At 42.0% G+C, this 19,156-nt stretch overlaps 1 protein-coding gene across 1 annotated transcript in view; it reads left to right on the top strand.

Moving 5' to 3' along the window:
• PLEKHG7 (pleckstrin homology and RhoGEF domain containing G7) overlaps positions 1-19,156 on the top strand; it is a 32,463-nt gene that overhangs the window by 9,648 nt on the left and 3,659 nt on the right. The window contains exons 5-14 of the mRNA XM_075080666.1: positions 577-672; positions 1,779-1,928; positions 3,844-3,939; positions 6,211-6,306; positions 7,606-7,719; positions 9,347-9,521; positions 11,340-11,455; positions 12,254-12,347; positions 14,529-14,608; positions 15,949-16,108. Coding sequence (XP_074936767.1) covers positions 577-672; positions 1,779-1,928; positions 3,844-3,939; positions 6,211-6,306; positions 7,606-7,719; positions 9,347-9,521; positions 11,340-11,455; positions 12,254-12,347; positions 14,529-14,608; positions 15,949-16,108 — 1,177 coding nt within the window. The remainder of the gene's footprint in view (positions 1-576; positions 673-1,778; positions 1,929-3,843; positions 3,940-6,210; positions 6,307-7,605; positions 7,720-9,346; positions 9,522-11,339; positions 11,456-12,253; positions 12,348-14,528; positions 14,609-15,948; positions 16,109-19,156) is intronic.

Below are 19,156 nucleotides of genomic sequence, written 5' to 3'. Positions count from 1 at the left end.
CTGTTGGCTTGAAAAACAAAGCCAAACCAAAAGCAATTGATTTTATTTTATGATCCCTCACATAAACCCCTCCTGCTCTTTAAACATTCTAAAAGCTCATTTCACAGACATTACTCTGTAGCTGAACAGAGGTGTTTTCTCAATATGTAACTCAAATAAAAAATAAACAAATAAACACAGAAACTTTGTATACCTAAGGCAGGAGGATGATTTCAGCTATGAGTTTATTGTCCCCTACTTCTGACAGTGCTGAAGAAAGAAAAATATTTTGTTTTGTCTGCTGAGGGTGGCCCATTGTCTGTTGCCATACCAACGATTTGCCCTGCAAAAGAATTCTGTGTTACATAAATAAGATCTTACACACCCACACTAAGCCACCTACACACCCCACCCATAGCTACAAATAAACCTGCCATCACTGCCTCATTTCTGTGTAGGAGAGCCTGGAAATATGAGGAAATCACTCAGTTAAGGGCAGGCACCTTACAGATCAGAGCAAGGTTACTAAGGTGGCTAAACTTATTGGTCTTTAAAACATTGCATGAATCATGGGGATATTTTTTTTTCATTCAACAGGGTAAAGACAAACAGAAGCAAGCATCTGATCTGGGAAACTGTCTTTCAACTGTTAAGATCATAGACTGCAGCACATATGATTTTTTCTGCTTTAAGGTATCAAAATACACAGTATACTGTACAAAGAATACTTAAAGATAAAAATTTTGTGTTCAAGTTACCATTTTTCACTGCATTAATCTGGATATGAGAACTTTCTGCAAAATTAATTCATAAGCATAAGGTATATTTTTGTTGTTTGAAAAGGAGAGGCGATGGGGAAAATGAGTGTCATAGGTGGTTAGCAAGGGCCCTTACAACCACCTGGCTTCTGCCAGGCTTCCAGACCACCCTAGATCAAGGAGGTACCACCTTCAGAAAAAGGCATCAAGACAACCCTCTGAGCAGTGCCTGTGGACCTGGGGAAATAAATTGCAGCATCACAGAGAGGCCAAATGGGGCACAGTCATCCCCACCACTGCCTTAGGACCGCGTTCAGAGGCGGACCCATAGGGGTCAGTGCCAACACCAAGGTTCAGCTGCAGAAATCCCACCAAAACCTGTCTGCCAGATAAACAAGGGTTCTGGGCTCCAGGACCCCCCAGCCATATAAACACCAAGCTTGGGCTACCAGGGCAATATTCAGATAACACACACCTAACACCATCCCCCTTCCAAAGCAAACCTTTTGCTTCTCACAGCAGGCTGTTATATGCAGCTCCCCGTAGGCTTGGTTGTTGAGGACTCCTGTCAGTGCCTAACTTAATTGTGAACATCTGACTTTGGAGCAGGTCAGGAAGGTGATAGGGGCCACCTTAGGACTAAACAAAACAACATCCAAGTACTTATGAAGATCTAGCCCTTTGGTACCTTGATTTTACCATCTGGAAAATAGGAAGCTACCATTCATCCCTGCTCTCCAGTAGCAGCAGCAGCACAACAGATTAAATTGTTTAGCCTTTGCAAGCTGACCACTATTTTTTGATACAGCATTAGACTGTCATACTCTGTTAGTTTCAGTTCAGTGTGTTTATATTATAAATATTTTGGAGAACAACAGATTTTAAAAATATTTTTAAAGGAATCTTTAAGCTTTCAGAAAAAGAATCACTAATATTGGCAGACAGGCTCTTTACATGGGCAAATAGATCATAGATTCTTTTCCTAAGGTCTGAAGCAGCAGATGCAAGAGCCTGTGGTTTTCTTTCTTCTTCAATCAATAGAATAAATCTTGGCATGAATTTACGAAGGCACAACAGACTGAGCAGAAAGATGTCAACAGCCGGTTAGAAGTGAAAAAAGAAGCAGCAGTGTGGGAGCTCTTCACAAGTGAATGCACTTACTTTCTGGATCATTTGCTGGTTCTCAAGATGGTAACTTCAGCTTTCATTTCTCAAAAATAATGAAACATTATTTGCCCTGCTGTCAGCATGGCAGACAAAGCCACCTGTAACCTCTCATTGGGTGTCTACGGGAGAATGACTTAAGCACTTGGTTTTTCTCCCGTCTTGCATGCTCATCCTGTTTCCATAATTCCCTTTGGTTTTTATTTTCTTGATGGCATGTCTTCTTCTGGATATCACTTTCTAGTGCTCTGTAAACACCATCTGATTGCAGATTCTTCCTTCAGCTGCCATTCCACTGTTCCGCTCACTATCTCTGAACTAAAGCCACCCTCTATAGCGGCTATTTCTCCACCACTAGTCTGTAACACTATACTCTTTAGCTTCCTATACAGCTGTGGTTAGATTATCCTGACTAGAGCATGAAAACCTCAGAATTCAGCAGATTCTGTAGTTCTAATATTAGAAGAAAACAAGTCCTCTCCCAAATACTCCAAATTGCCTCCATCCTGGTGAATTTTAAGAGCTTTGAAATATGGATGAGAATACTACACACTGTTACAAGAATAGCTGCACTACTTACATTCATCACACATCAAAAGTTAGCGTATCCATTTAACAGGATAGAAGCTTCTCTAAATATCTTCCTATATTTTTTCTCTTATTCTGCACAGACAACTCCTTTTTTCTTATTAGTCAAAAGAAAATTATTAGTGAAACATTTTCCATGCTGCTGAAAAGTTAGCCTCAGCAGTACAAGAGGTACTGCAAAGTAAAGCAAATAAGTAGAGGAGTGGGTTGAATTCCTCCTTGGTGGGGCAGAACATGAAGGGAGAGGAAAGGGGACAACAGGACCAGCTATTGGACCAAGGCAGGATGGAAGTGTCCTTCTGTCTAGACTCTTTCTTCTAAGAAGATTAAAAAAATGGGTGAATCCTGGGAACGGTGAGGACATGCAGGTCCCTTGGTGAGCATGATGTAGGAGCCCACAGATAAGCTGTAGCCAGCCCTGCATGACCCATGAATGATAAACTATTCAGTCCATACCAGCTTCCCAAACTCTCCTGCCAAAGAAAGAACCCATTGAATTTAGGTAGCCAGGTTTACACATACCTGCTACTCTAAGTATAGAAATATTCCATTGATTTTAATAACTCTCCACAGGGAGCTTTAAGACCACCATAAATCCTCTTTAAGCTCTCAGGTCAACTGTTCTTGGCAACTGAAGAATTACACAAGGCTGAGCAAACACTCTCACTAGCTCTTCAGTCTCGGCACCTGGGTGATAGGTTTTTTTCATTAATGCTTTTCACACATATACAAAAATTTCTACTCTGTAGTCTACATTTTTTAAGCTTTTTTCAGATTTATATCAGATTCAGCACAGCTCCAAGGTGACCATCAAAGCTTAAATAATATAAAATCTTAAACAGCCAATAAATACACATGCAGTTTTCACTCAATATAGGTTAATAAAACAATCCAATGAGATCAAAAACCTTCATGAGCCCTCTACTTATGCTATTCCAACAATTGTTTTTCCCCATAGTAACTCGAAACAACTTATATTGAAGCAGATGCACGAAGTAGGAAGGAAAGCATTTAGAAAGGTCATAGAAATTTGGAACTATGATGTTATTAATTCCCTCACACAGATCTGCAGGGGGCTCAGTCACTCTTCTGACAGAGAGCACGGCAGGGACATAGCTGCCTCCGTGGCAGCTGCAGAGACATCACTCATACACTCCTCCTCACACAAAGCCCAATATTTAGTCTTCAGGCAGGTCAGGAAATGTTTCTCAGAGTGCCGTCTTCTGCCCTCCCCAAATCAAATCATCATTTCATGAGAATTACAGTGCAAACATGTTCTTTCCAGGAAAAAAATTAAAAGATATATCAAACTGTCACAAATAGTGAATAACATTGATTTGTTTTGTTTTTAAAGATATTTATGAACACTCTAAAATACCTCCAGAGTAATGAGTTTTTCTTGGATGTGGATTTGTGGAGACTTTTTGCAAACTTAGAGGAATTAAATAAGGTGAGTGAAAAAATAAGTCTTACTAAGATCAGAAAACAACCAGCCCAATAAAAGGAGATGAGAAACCGTCCTGAAAGCTTCTATTCAGATTCAATGCTCACATTTGGAACTTAGTTCAAATAATAAGTCGTTCTTTCATTTCTATTTGACGTATCAGTAGGCGTCAAATTTCACCAGTGCAAATTATTCTCGTGTGCCTCCAGCAAAAGATAAACAGGCATTTGAACATGGAGGAGATCTTATTTGGCAGTTGTTTCCGAAGTAAACAGGAGTTTGAGACTAATTCTCATAAGCAACATCTTTTTAAAAGTATTTGTGAAGATAAACTCCGACAGCACAATCCTTACAGGAAAACAGCAACAAGGGCAAAATATCCACAAGTTTCCTTTCTCAAACAGACGGGCACAAAGACTTTGCTATCTATTATGCCACTCCCATAGAGTAAGTTAAAACAAAATGTTTGCGACCTCTCCCCAGCTCGGTTTTCCATTGGTATGGGTGGAAGTATATCTCCCACACAGGCTGGATGCTTTGTGTTCATGTGCTACTTACCTGCCAGCTTTCAGGATGAGGGAGACCACAAGGCTTGGCTGTGATGTGCTCCAGCTCTTTACTGCTTGCGACCACTTGCTGGGAGATCATTTTCAGGTCCTGAAAGTTAAAGGAATGCATAACTCCAAAACAGCTTTTACATAGCTTTACAAGCAAAACAGAAGCTTTTCTTAGCTTGAGACCTCTTTTTCAGGACACCTCACCCTTAATAGCCAAGTGAATTTTGGAAGGGGATCTTCAGTCCCATAAGTCGAATGACTCTTTGCAAACCCTAAACCAGTTAGCTTACTTCACAGTCTTTCCCTTATTGTAATACCCCTGCCTCAACAGTTATATCCGTTTTTAGCCAAAACAAGAAAAGCAAGAAAGGCCTTCTGAGCAGGGACAGTCAGCCAGAGCTCAAACACATGAGCAAGTCACCTCTGCTCAGTGACTAACCACACACCAGGTGAGCTGTTGTGAGTGACCACCTGAGCAGGTTTGGAGATACAAGGAAAGAGATTTGTAGTTGATGTGTTTCACCTTGTTCTTGTAGCTAAGACCATACATACAGCAAACTGCTAGAGTTTAGCTGATGTGTGGTTGCCAATTCCTTCATTCTTGTTCAAAGAAGAAGTGGGCTGTATTGTTGCGTGCCATTTAATGATCACAAAAGCTTTGAGCTTGGCTGGAGCGTGGTCATGTCTTGAGAGAATTATCTTTAATACATCTTCTATTTTGTTTTCTAATTTTGTTGTCCTTATTAATGAGGTGATAAATGATCATCTATTATGCATGCTTGTATATAAAACTGATCAAATAGAGGAGAAAGTAGCTGCTCTTAATGCCTTTTATGCCTTTTTTCATGCATTTTACAGCATGCATTTCTTCTTAACAGCAGGCTGAATCCATGAAAAAAATGCATGCTGCAAAAAGCGTAAAATGCACCGTCATCAAAATGAAAGACTAAGCATCATCCTATAAGCATCCCTACCCCCTTAAATACACCAAACAAAACAGTGTGTCCAGCTACAACAGCAGTTCATGGCAGTATCACATAGGACAATGTTCCCTTCTGGCCTAAAATTTGGCCTAAAGCTGAGCCTGGTCATGAATTTGCGTACAAACAGTGTGTTCAGGAGCCAAGTGTGGGCTTAGGAGCAGTCTTTGACCTACATCTGACTGACAGTGTGGGCACCCTTGAATCCAGTGCAAACATATAAAGTTAACTTATGGGGAATATGTGAATTTTTATAGCATTTTATAGAAATTCCCCTCATCTCTAATAGCACGAGGGGAACAACAACAACAAACTTGAACTATAAAAGATGGCATCTTCTTCAAATGACCATGAAGACTTCCTTAATTGTCACAACTCTGTCATACAGTGTTTTCCAGCAGATACCATTCATCCATTGTAATTTTTCATGTCAATTCACGTTAAATACAGCTGTTAACCTAAAATAAGTTTAAATGGAATAACAGATTTTGTTTCAAAGCTTTTGTCATATATTATCAGGACTCAAGTGGGTATTTGTATAGATTTGTTTTAGCTTCTGACTAGTTAAAGCATTCCAGATGAAATTCTGAAGCTAATTCTGGCAATGTCAGGGAAGATAAGTATAGGCACCCCACTAGGCTTGGAGCCTCTGAAGCGACCAGGGGTGGGAAATAACATTGTTTTAAACTTAACTTCAGAACATCACTGATGCTGATTTCTCCTTTTTTCCTCTTACTTAGATAAGTCTCAGTTTTCTGAAAACTTTTTTTGAAACAGTGAGGGAGCACGTCAGCAAGTCAGACTCTCCTATGGATTTCAGCTCCATACTCAGCAAGGTAACACAATTAGAAAGTATTCTTGCTTAATATCAGCAGGTCCTTGCATCAGACCATTTATCATAGCATGCAGGTGCCTTAGAGCAATCAAGGGAGTCAAGGACATGCCATCTGTCACAGGCAGTTTGGTCTCAGCCTCATCCTGTCACTAGGATGTTTTTCTTTTTATTCATTGGTATATTTGAGGTGGTCATGGAAAGGTGCTCTCTATGTGGAATGAAGTGCAGAAAGATTTTCCCTTCCTGGGGAACAGTGGCCCAGACCTTGAGGAGACTTTGCCGCTGGCAGAGGTGAGCTTCTCGCTCTACAGAAGACGTTTCCCTGAGACCAGATCCCACCACCATCGTTTGGTGTTCCCTGCCTCCTTCCACCCCGTCCCATAGATCCTTCCTTTTCTCCATAGACCAGACTCACAAGTGTATTTAAGTGCTTAATTAAGAGCTCAATGGGATTGGAATACCTCTTGCACTTGGGCCTGTGCCTGCTAAGCAAGACAGAGGCACAGACACAGCTGTCCTGCCACCGCCAAGCACTGCCCTGCAACCCTTTTGGGCAATCTGCATGGTAAAAAGGCAATTGTCCCAACAGCAGTTTCCAGGGCCTCTATCTCCTGCACAACTCCCCAGTGGCTGAAAAGTTGGAAATATTAATACAGACAGAAAATCAGTTCAGGGACCTTAACTTTCCCTAGTCACAGAGGCCATTAGAAAACTTCTGGGAAAATACTAAAACAGACCTTACCTCAGGGTTAGGATTTTTAAAAGGGAAATAGAGGCTAGAGCTTGGCTTCTTACCCCCATTACCTCTGACTTCAGGCATTTTTGTTGATAATACTTGTGTGAGACAGACAAAATCGCAGACAAAACTGAGTTTTATCATGGATGGCATTCAAAATTTCTAAGAGATATCTAACAGACTTGGATATAAAGTGATATGCAATATGAGGCCATGTAAAGCTGTTGCATAGATAATGGCTTTTATCTTCAGCTTCTACATGAATTTCACATCATTTATTTCTAACGAGAACAAAGTCTAAGAATGCTTCACACCTCTGCAGAGCTGTTAGAACTGTGCTCCCATGCATTGCTTGAGCACTGTTGTGGGTTTTTTACTACTTTACCACTTTTACTACTTTTTAACTTGCCTTTTACTTTTTTGACTTCCCTTTTCTCACCTTCCCCTATTTTCCTAGATATGAGAAAATCGCAGGTAAAATGTGCATTACAAAATCAAAAGTGTTGTTCCTCCCTTTGTCATGACATTCTTCTTTCTTGATAAGTTTCCAAGTCTTTTCTGCAGTTTTTCCAGGGTGACCTCTGCCAGACACACGAGATTTATTGCCTTAATTATACTTCTGCTGTCTTCTACTTGGAAAACCTGAGACAGAGAGAAGATTTTGGCATCTACCTGAAAGTAAAGTACTGGTGGTGGTGGTGGTGTTTTCAGCCTTCCTGACTTATGAGGGGATTTTAACAACAGACTAAGAAGCTCATTGGAAGCTAAACTGTGTAGATAGCATTTTACACAGATTTTTTGAACTGCAGAGGGTATCATAAATAAGCAGTCACCCTCCTGAGTGTATGTTCCCCTGCACATGTGAATGTGCATACTTGTAATTTAGAACAGGCAAAAGGGGGACGCCAAAAGTGAACAACTGGCTGCATTTTTGCAAGCAGAAAATATGTATTGCCAGTCTCTATCGTTCAGATGTTTTGCACGTAACCCTTTGACTTGGTGACCTCCACCTTAACAAAGTGAAATGGTTACAGGAAAAAAAAATAAAAAAAAAATCAAGCCACATTGTAAACTCTCTTTCAAGTCTTTTACTTTGATACGTCTCCTGCATATCAGCTTAGTTTAGCTATTGGGTGGGAATGCAGTACGTAGGGTATTACATGCTTTAGCAGATGACAGGGATTACATTCCCTGAGTGCAAAACACCCCCCAGCCTTTGTGCTATGCCACATCAGCAGTGACATTCACAGACCTCAGAACTGGAGAGGCATATGATGGCTTCCTTCTTCTTAAGGAAATGATACAAGCCAAAACAAGGGGAACAGAAATCTAGGATTATGTCAGTGCTTTAACGTGTGTTGGGAGCCCACAATGAGAGGGGTGGATTTTGGTTAAGCCCTGGCAAGAAAGCAGGGCTGCTTTCACTCACGGATGTTCGCTGACCTGTGTGCCCATAGGGAGGAAGCAACATCGTGGATAGAACAGGAAGTAACCCCTTTGCAATGGCAGTGTTTTAGCTCCTCTGACAGGTTTTGCTAAACCATAGATAAAGCAAATGTAGAACTCTATATCAAAATACTACCAGCAAGTGAGCATTTACCTCCCTCTAAGGCTGGAAAGAGCTATTAATGATGTCTTTGTAAAGTTACAGCACTAGAGCAGGTTCCGTCTTTGCCAACACCACATCTGCCTGATACAACTCCAGTCAGTGCAGCAGTGGGGCTCCTGGAGAGAGGGCTCTCCTCTTTCTGACTTAGCATTAGCAGACCGATGTGTCCTGTAAATACTTAAGATTACAGGCTTAGAAAAAAAAACCTGAAGAAATTGGCTTTTCTCACAGCCAGCCCAAAACTGGGAGGACATCTCTTTGTAGCAGCCAAACTCTGCAGTTTTTATTGCCTGGGAGTTTCACATCGCTTGCTCCCTAACAGGGATGTCATACACTCATGCCTAGGAAGAATTTTCCTAGTGGGAAGTAGCAGGTGACCCTAAAATATAAGGTGGCCTTCAAACATAGCTGAGGTTTTCCTGATGAAATTAAAATGGCAGATAAATGACAGCACTGCTTAATGCATGGCCACAGCATCTGAAATGGGAAACAGCAACGCAGAAAGTAAATCTGGAGGAGCAATTTGATTCCCCCTGTAGAGAACCCTTACGCTGCCCTTGCTCTTACTTTGTGAGAAGTTCATCTTCAATTAGTCCCTGTCTCATTACAGTCAGCTGATGATGCAGAAAACTGTTTGCTACCTCCCTGCCAGGGAGCAAGCTGAGGCCTAAGGCAGGTTTTCCTTGTCTTCAGCAGTGGTGTGAACAAAATGAACAGTGCAAGAGGCTGCATCTGCCGGAGCTGCTGGTCACTCCTTTGCATCGACTGACACGCTATCCCCTCCTCCTTAACAACATCTGGAAGAGGAGCACTGATGAAACAGAGAAAGGCTTTATCTGGTCACTTAAAGAGAAGGTGGAAAAGTCCATACGTAAGAAGCTAAGGTTAAAAGTTAAGTGTGTGATTAGCAGTTAGCAAGTTATGTGGCCTTTTTGTGAATGTTCTTTGAGGGTGAATGGGTCTGGTCTCCCTGCAGAGATGCAATGAGGATATGCATGCCTTTCTACAATCCTGAGCCCTTCCTCATTCTGTAGGAAATGATTGGTGCCACCCTTGTGCTGTCAAAACCTCTCTGAGCAAGGTCACGGGAGTCCCAAATCAGTCAGTCACTTGTATTTGCTCAGAATCATCTGCAGTGACATTCGAACAATTAAGAGCAGATCACAAATTGGAACAAATCAAGAAAGATCTCAAACAAAGAAGTCTTTGAGTTGGATTTATGTCTAGGAAGGATTTGTTGGTGCTAATCCTTAGTAGGATAAAATTGCACTCACAAGGGGAATATTATGTCAGTGACCTTTCCCTAAATGACAGGGTCCTACCGAGTAAAGTAGCTGAAGAGCTATCTCAGCTACAGATATTCTCCAGCTATTAGTCCAGGAATATGTTTTCTTTCCCTGCAGTTTGTTTTAAGTAAATAATGTATTAATTCTAAATAATTTATTAATTCAGTCTTGTTCAGGAAGCTATAAATGCATCTCTTACTGTCTTATGGTCGTATAGTACATCAGCAAATATGTTTATTCCCCAAAGGCCTCACGCAGACCCCACTGAAATCAAAGACATGACAGTGCACCAGCAAAGCACTTACCCTGCCATTCTTGGCAGGGAGAGGTGCCAGGCAGCACTTCATCCTCACCAGCGGCACACCAGGGCCTTGAGCCATCCAGCATGGTGGCTCACTCTCCACCACCATCCTTCTCCCCACCCTGGAGGCTGAATTCTTGAACAACATCAGCTTCTTGGGAGATGAGGCAGAGAGAGAGTCTCCTAGAGACATTCTGGGGATTCTCCTTCTTGGGTAAATACTACAATGACAGAATTCCACCTAAAAGAGAGACTAGGGTTCTTTCTCTTCTTGCCAAGTCTTATAAGGAGTCTAGCCTAATGGCCACACAAGAAGTATACTTTTTGGGACAGAACGGGTCCCATAGGAAAATAAGACGGTTTTGTCACTAGTCTGGGGACTTCTGCTGGGAGGACAGCAGTTTTAGGTATGGCCCCAAAAGACCATGGGATATCTGGGGAACATTACTGGCAAAGAAATAGGTCCTTCCAGAGTTTAAATACCTCTGGGCCAAGGAAACCAAAGGTAGAAGGGTGACGCCTCTTCATTCACAGACACCTAACAACGATCTGCCTTCATTTTTTGATCAGTGAATCAGTGACATGAGGAACAGTTGCAGTCCCAGCATTCCCCTTCTGGTGTATATGTGTGTCTCTCTGAAACCATCATTTGCAATATCACTCAACACAAAAACTTGGAATTTAAGTTGCAGGTCCATTAAAGTTTCCCCCACAATAGCACTGAATCAGCAAAGATTTAGTCCCCATTTTTCACATTCTGAGGTGCCCCCATCCCAGTTAGAAAGGCAGGATTTTTTTAAAGAACTTTTTAAGATTACAGTTCAATTGAGTTTTGTATGATTCCCCCTGTTCCCCAGAGTAGTAAACACAACCTTTTAATTTACCAGTGAAATTAAGCATGTATTAAATGCATGGTTTGAAATTCTGGCTCTGATGACTAAGGAAGAGTTTAGGTACTTTTTAAAGTAAGGCCAGGATTTCATCTGGGGCTTCACATGTGAGGTGCTTTGGCTTCCACTGGAGAACATTGGTATTCAGCATCTTCTAGAAACAAGACTGTTTTTGCCAGCCTTGGCAGTAACTGATGTTTCACGTATTTCAGGGGATCTAGAAGGTAAAGTCAAGTGGTTGGACAACTTTCAGAAGTTCAGGCAGCTGCAAGAGGTCATAATTTGGCCTCAGGTCTGGGATCGTGACAAGAGATTCTTTGTCCCAGAGGTAAGCAATTTTTTAAAGGGCGTTTTTCCTCGTGGAAGGTTTAGTCTCCTATCTATCCTTATAGCATCATCTAAAGCTGGCAGGTTGTCTATACTCTAGTTACTGGGAATGGTTTTACTCTAACAGGAGCAGCTGCAGCCTGAGCACTGCAAACACTGTAGCTGAACATGCAGGCTGTGCACAGTGCCTAGGATGGCAGAATGGGTTGCTCTCAGCTAGTATCCAAGAGAGTATGATTGTATGATCCAGGAGGACTCTTCAGTGTTTGCTTTTAGACGGTAGAATGAAATGGGATAGATGTAAGTACTACTACCTTTATACAAAGATACAAAGTAGAAATTATTTGCCTCTTTCACTCCTCAGGCTGACCCAAAGAAATTTCTATATACATTTAACTAGAATTACAAAAAAATTACACAGCATTCATGGGAATGTACCCACCTTTCTGCAGTGGTTACCCCCTTACCCATACAGACAGACTTTAAGCAGCATTATGGTAAGGTCATCAAGTGGGTCTCACCTCAAGGATTATGTCTGTTCACATGCAGCACTGCAAAAACCATTACACTCACTCCGGAAAAGAAAAGCCCAGCTTAACATTTCAGAAGCGTAAACACATTTAAGCAATAGCACTGCTGACGAAACACAGCCATGCTCAGTTATTAGCTATGCAATATATTTAGCCTGAGATAAGACCACACGAGTGCTCGGTTTGTTTAACTGCTGGTTGCCTCCCAGTTCATCATCAGATATGAAAGATTCCCCATTCTGTCTCTCTTTCTCTTTTTTTGGGTCAAGTGTTTGAAGCAAACCTTAAGAGAAAACAGCAGTGAAAACATTTTGTCTTCAGCGAACAGACTTCTCCTTCATGAAGGGAGGCTAACACTAGCAGGTAAAGTCCCTAAATGTCCTGGTATCAGCAGTTAGCTTACCAGAATCATATTTTGTTATGGCAGGTCCAGAACGAACCTCTGCAACAGTATATTTGTGCAGGTGTGGGAAAAGAAAACCAAATGTACAGCTTGTCAGAGAGAGACTGAGAAACAGCCAAACTGCCAAAAGGATGAGTAAACTGCATGATTGTATATTGTCACATCTGGATATACAGTCTGCCAGGTGCTGAAGAAATCACCTTGGCTAGCCAACGTCTGCCACTCGAAGGGAGCATTTTACTGTCACGTTCAAGAATATGGTGTTAGGAAAACAAGAATTTTAGACTGGCCTATACAAGGCGCCCCATGTGCCCAGGGACAGATGTCAATATACCTCACCTTTCTGGCACTGTATCCACAATGTGTTTCATCGAAAATTACTGCAAATCCAGAGGTTCTTCCTATTTTTATTTCATATTTCATCTCCGCTAAGACCGCTGTTTTGATGAATACCTTGGAACAAGAACGTGTTATCCTGCCGAGTCACTTCCCTTTCATGAACAGAGCATTCATACAACATGTCATCAAATCCACAGGTAGAACAATGGTCCCACACAAGTATGTTGATTTTTACAACAGTGCTCGCAGCTGTCTATCACCCTGGCAGAGCGGAGAGTCACGTCTCCAGACACACAGGCACCATTTTGTAGCAGGGCACAGGTTGCTTGCTGGGGAGCTGCTGCAGAATCTCTATCTGCACAGGAAAGGAAGATTTCCTCCTTGCATGAGCAGGAAGCACAGCCTGGGAAGTTTGGAGAAGACCATCATCTGAAAGGATCGTGGAAGCTGTGTGCCACAGTGGCTGCAGGGCTGTAGCAATGGTTTGAAAGAAATGAGCACAGCCCATGTCTTACAATGCCTTCACCACCTTCTCAGGAGCAGAGGATGTGTAACACCCACAAAGGCCTACTGATGTACAAGAGATGCTGTGGAGAACCCTCTATGAAGTTTTTGATTTCATAGAAACTTACAGAAAGGTAGTTTTTGTAAGACGTCTAATACACATTAACTTGCATGTTTGAATTCTTCTGAATCTCAGTGGCACATAAGAAGGTCCTCATGGTAGTTTCTTTGTTCTCCGTGTAGCTGGCTGATCCATGACCTAGTTAGAATTTTAATTTTCAGTAACTACTGACATTGCTTTGTACAACATTAATGAGACAAGAAGTTTTCAAGCCAAACCTTTCAGAACCAAACACCTGAGAAGGTATTTTAGGATCCTGCAAGACTGCCTGGAAGCAATAGCTCTGACCAATCCCATTTGCTGTGAAGAGTAGCTGGGCATTTCATGCCTACTTATCATGGCCAGAGATGCCCTATTGGTACAGAGTAGCCAGAGGACAGATTATAAAGGATAAAGCCTGCAGCAGAGAAAGAAGGTGATTCTGGAAGTGAAATAGGACAGCAAGTTGGGACCAAAAAGGGAAATGAAAGAAAGATCCATGGAAAGGGATAGAAGGAGTCATAAACAAGGAAGAGGTCAAAGGACCAAACTCTGCAAATCCAGTAGAGAGTCCAGGTTTCCTGTGGGAAGTTGCTTAAAAAATTACTCTTGCTTTTGTTAAATTGCTCCCTATTGTTTATTATAATAATACCCTAGTTTTAAATATGGCTTGGAGATGAACCTGAAAGACTTTGAAACATTCTCACAGACTTCTGTTATTTTATCCCTCACATCATCATGACTTCTAAGCTAGGAAGGAAAGATAAGCCAATGCTATTTCATGCAGTTTTTGGAAGGCTTTTATCATGCTATCGATTAACATTTCACCGCTGCAGTAGCCTGTGAAGAGGGCAGCATACCAGTACTCAAAGTTATCAGAAAAAGGTGGCACTTCCCTGTTTTTCTCTCTGCCATTGTCAGAAGGTTCACTGTTTACCAGGTAGGATTTGCTAATGTATAGCATGCTGGTTGTTGTATTTGTAGGTGCTTTTCCTGGCAGGCCAGTAGTTGTTTTTTCATAACAAGGTAGCTGCTACAAGGTGCAAGTATTAGTAGCAAAAAATCATGTTTCTTGATGATTTTGAAGTGCTTCTTCGTTAAAAGCATTTTGTAAGATGCAGTGATTCATAGATGTGCCTCGTAGCAATTCCTTAAAATAATCACACCATCAAATTCATTTTTTTGTTTTCCTCCTCAGAAAGCACAAGACTCCTTGACGTCTACCTCTTCCTGTTCAATGATTTCCTATTAATTACAAAAATTAAACGTAACAAAAAGGTAATAATAGATAGAAATATGCATGGTTGTAGCTGTTATATTTTTTAGCTTTGTAAATATTTTGAATGTACTTTGGAAGATTGATCTAACGATAAAAATACAAGATGACTAATTGGCATGAAGATGATACTTCCTTATGCAAATAGCAAACCATGACATGGATTCAAAACCCTGCTTCTAGGCTCAGTATGTTACAGTAATAATATGACAGGCAGAATTTACATTACAAGACCTTAATATTTTCCTGGTGTTGTTCTGATGTGCTGGATTTCTAAAACTCAGAAAACTTTCAAGAATGTAAGAAGTTTTCTAATGCTGCCCTCATGACTCATGACTCATATCCCAGAGATATCAGAAAGGTTGGAAAGAAGGGGAAAAAAAAGGAGGGGTGGGGGTGGAGAAAACAAGGAAATTTTAAAGTGGAAGGAAGGCTGGCTTTACACTCAGTTTCTACACAGCCTGTTGTACGTGTCCTCTCTTTTCCTTGATTTTCCCTAGTTTAAAATGGATATATAACTCTTTTTTAAATTTTTATTGATGAAAGATGCTATAGAGAGTCCTACAGATGATAAATAACTGTATGTAGCCTTCAAAAAAAGGCACTGGACGACCTGAAATTCCTAAAGCTTCAGTTCAGGACTATATCTAGCTAATTAAGTTTATGAAGACTATGAAGATGATGTAAATTAAGGCTAAGTGCACCTGGAGATTTATCTCCAGAAGTTTGCATCTGATTTAAAGACTTCTTGGTGTTTTTCTAAAGAAGCACCTGTTCTGCCTTTGTAGGAGATAGAGAAGGCATGCAGTGAGAGATGGTAGAAGAGCAGCACCATCCCATAGCACAGGGGGCAATGAAAGGAGCAGGGATTCAAGAGGCATGGTGCCCACAGGCAAGTCTCTTTGAGGGTTGCCCAATGTACGTGTGTCAGCGAACCATCTGCGAGGGGCTATGACCCATCTGGAGCCCCAGCAATTGTGTGTTCTGCAAGTATGCAAAGGGAGGTGCAGAAACGCACCTCCAAGGAACAGAATAAAAGTCCTGCTACTAAAAGAAGGGGGGAGGGGCGGGGTGAAAGGGGAAAAAAAGACCTTTGAACACCTTAGAGTGACTGTTCTCTGCCTTTGGGCTTGTATTGTGCTTCTGTTGTGCTCTTTTAGTACAAGGTGTGACCTTGCAGGAGAACTTCATGTACCGATGAGTTTTTCTGAGGTTCCTCAGGCAAATAAGCTGTTTGAGTACCTTTGATAAGAGAAAACACATAATTTAGGGCTGTTTAGTGCCTGTACTTCATGAGCAGATGGCAGACAACCAGCTAACCAGCTTCATTTTCTATTCCCAGAAATACGGGGGCTCAGACACCAGCTTCATCCCTATCTGTCCTTCTCTCACACCTGAGCTGTGCTCCGTCATAAGAGAGGGTGGGTTTTGCACAGTCCTAGACCAGCCCATCCCACTAGACAGGCTGATACTGAAAAACGTTGACCCCATCCATGTTACAGGTATGTGTCCACGTGTATTTGAATGTCTTCGTAAATACCACCTCAATGCGTTGTGTATATGACAGCGTAAGGATAAGATGCTGTTTGCCCACAAACCAACCCCAGATCCCTGGAGTACAAATGCCGGTGCCTCAGCACTCTTCGGCTTCATAGCTCTGCTCTTACTGCAAGGCATGACCTGCTAACACAGACATTATGCTCCATGTCCTCCTGCCTCTAAGAGTGACTTTCACATACGCACCAGCAACTCTCAGGTAATATCCATTCATGCCAAAGGAGGAATCACGACTCCAAAGACATCTTTCTCACAAACCGAGTATATCCTTGCCCTTACTGTCCTAACATACTCTGTCAAATCCCAGGCCTCTTTCCCAAGTATATTTTCAATTCTGTAGTAGTTATGCAATATTTTTCCAGTTGTCCCACCACCCAACACCCCAGCACACTGCTCTCCTGGGTGTCCTCACATGTGCACAGCAGCAATTCTTGAGGCAGCTGGAGAGGAGATTTACCTCCTGCTGCTGCTACTCACCTCCCCACCTACTACTGAGGGGATGGAAATCACCCACCACACATCAGTGCTTCCTTGCTCACAGACATCCAAACATAAAGCCAGGGGAAATTGCCACAATAACATCTGCTGGTGTGTCCTTGGGCGAGGAGGGGAGGAGGACTCCGCAGAGAGTGACCAGCCTTACCCTGCCAAAACATCGCTTGAGTCACCAAATCAGAGCTTGGGTGAGGTAGCAGGCATGGAAAATCAGGCCCCCCCTTGGTCTAAGCCACTCATGCAGCTCTTGCATTCCTCTGTCTAACACTGCCCAGATCCCAGGAGCCTCCTATATCAAAGAGAAATGCAAATCTCTGGGCTCCAGGGCCTGTCAGCCATCCTAATCCTAAAGGCTGGGAGGAAAAGTTCATGGAGCTAGAGTGCTCTGTAGGAAATCACTAGCTATAGAAAATAAACCTAGAGTCCATAAAAATTATAACTTTGTAATATATTCACACAGAGTAATTAGCATTCAGCATCAATGCGGGTAGGAAATAAAGGTAGGCAATAAAAGGCAAATGACTAAGGATGAGATAAGGGGATGAACAGAGAGAAGAATAACCTTCTTTGAAACATGCTGCAGGCACCATCTGTGTGCCTAACGAGTCTCCCAACCAACCCAGCAGAAATTAACCAAACACAGCAGCTGCCTCTTGCCTGCAATGTGGAGGGGAGGGCAGCCCTGCGCTCCTACCTAAACCCAGACTAGATGCAGAGTCAATAGCTTCTGGGTGCTGGAGATGACAGTGGAGCCACCCTCCAGTTTGCACATATGAGGTTGGGCATAAAAGCCATAAAGGAGATGGGAATAAGATTTTTGGATTATTTTCCAAGCCAGCATTTCCTACAGTCAGAGATTTCTAACCAGAGTCCTTCTATCAGCTGCAACCAGCAAAATAAAGTTTATTTTGTTCCCTGTACTCTGAACCTCATTGCCTGACTTCTCTCCCACTATAATCCTACCAGCTTTATTACAGCTGTAGCTATGGCAGTCTCCATTACTTACCTGTAGTCTTGTAATACCTTGGAAGCCCCATCCTAATACAGGACCTCTTGGGGTGGGGTACAATAAAAATAGTGAGAAAAACTACTATAGGAAGCTTGCAGTTGAGATATCCACCATTTTGTGTAAAATCACAGGCAAAACTTCCAGTATCAATGGAAAATGTCCCTTCACGGTGGGGGGAAGAGATTAAATATTGTCAGGAATGTGTGACCTTGGGGAATGTTGCCAATTTATTTGCAGTCTCGAGACTTTTACTACTGGTGGCAGTAAAAGATTAGTTAGCACGTTCTCAAAGGGCAGCATGTGACCTGTAGTGATCCATCTCATTAATAAAAAAATGAAACCCTGATTTTTGATCTAACAAGTACTTTTGTATCGATTAGTTTGCTGAGGGTTGATCTCACTTTGGAAAGAAATGTACCTCAGTATGCGGACTAGAAAAAAAAAACCCTGCAATATCATAGAAATACCCTTTTGGCAGCAGGCAGGAGGTTGATAATTATGCAGAATAATTCTAGCCCAAAGCCTGGTCTGTATCAGCGAAGGGATAAGTGATATAATGGTTTGCTCATAACACTGGGAAGCTACCCTAAAAGCCGAACTATCCGCAAATGCCAGCACCTTGTACAACAGGTGTAACTTTACATGTAAGTGTAATAGTAGGAACCCATCTCTGAAGACAGTAAACAGAAACATACTTTCTGATTAGGAAATCTCATTCTTTTTAACATTCTGCTCTGGATTTAATTTTTGCAATTACTTTTTATTGCTCCACTAATAATGCTATACACAAAGTTTGAAGGGGCCAGACCCACTGGTACGTTGCTATATCAAAGACCGGTAATCTTTACAGCCACACAATTTCTTTTAGAAAATGTTACTGAGAGCCTGATGCCAAGCATTGCCCAGAAAATTCATTTTTAGAACTGTAAAGTTGTATTTCCCGGTGACCACAGACAGACAGAAGGCATGAGTTCTGAAACATACACCCTCTGCTCCTGCAAATTTCTACTGCTAACTGATTCACCGCAGTAATTCAACTAGTCCATGCTCCACTTTCCTCTTCTATAAAACTAGGATTATAGGACAATTTATCTTCCAGAAACATTTTGAGGTCTGACTGTAGAGCACTTGGAAACACTTGGGTGAGAAGCATTACACAGCAGCAAGATGTTCTACATAATACAAGGCTTCAGAGCAAACTATATGAACTAGATAAGTTTATCAAAAAGATACATCAACTGCAGCAGAATCAGAAGAATGCTGCCCTGTCTTGGCAGCCTGAGATCTGCACCCTCCTCGGGCTGCGCGGGGTCAGGTGCACGGCTCTGCTTAGGGACACTGCTCACTGGGAGGCAGCTGCAGGAGGTGAGCACCTCACTCAACGTTGCTTCATTTACAGCAATGTCAACTCCAGCTAAAAAAAGCAACGCCACATGAATCCAGTGCATTATAGGGCACTACCATGCCCTCCTCCCAGCCAAAACCAGCC

This window comes from Phalacrocorax aristotelis, chromosome 1 (genome assembly GCF_949628215.1).
Source record: "Phalacrocorax aristotelis chromosome 1, bGulAri2.1, whole genome shotgun sequence".
Lineage (NCBI taxonomy): Eukaryota > Metazoa > Chordata > Aves > Suliformes > Phalacrocoracidae > Phalacrocorax > Phalacrocorax aristotelis.
The sequence above is the reverse complement of the archived record's forward strand: the minus strand, read 5'-3'. Positions and strand labels throughout refer to the sequence as shown.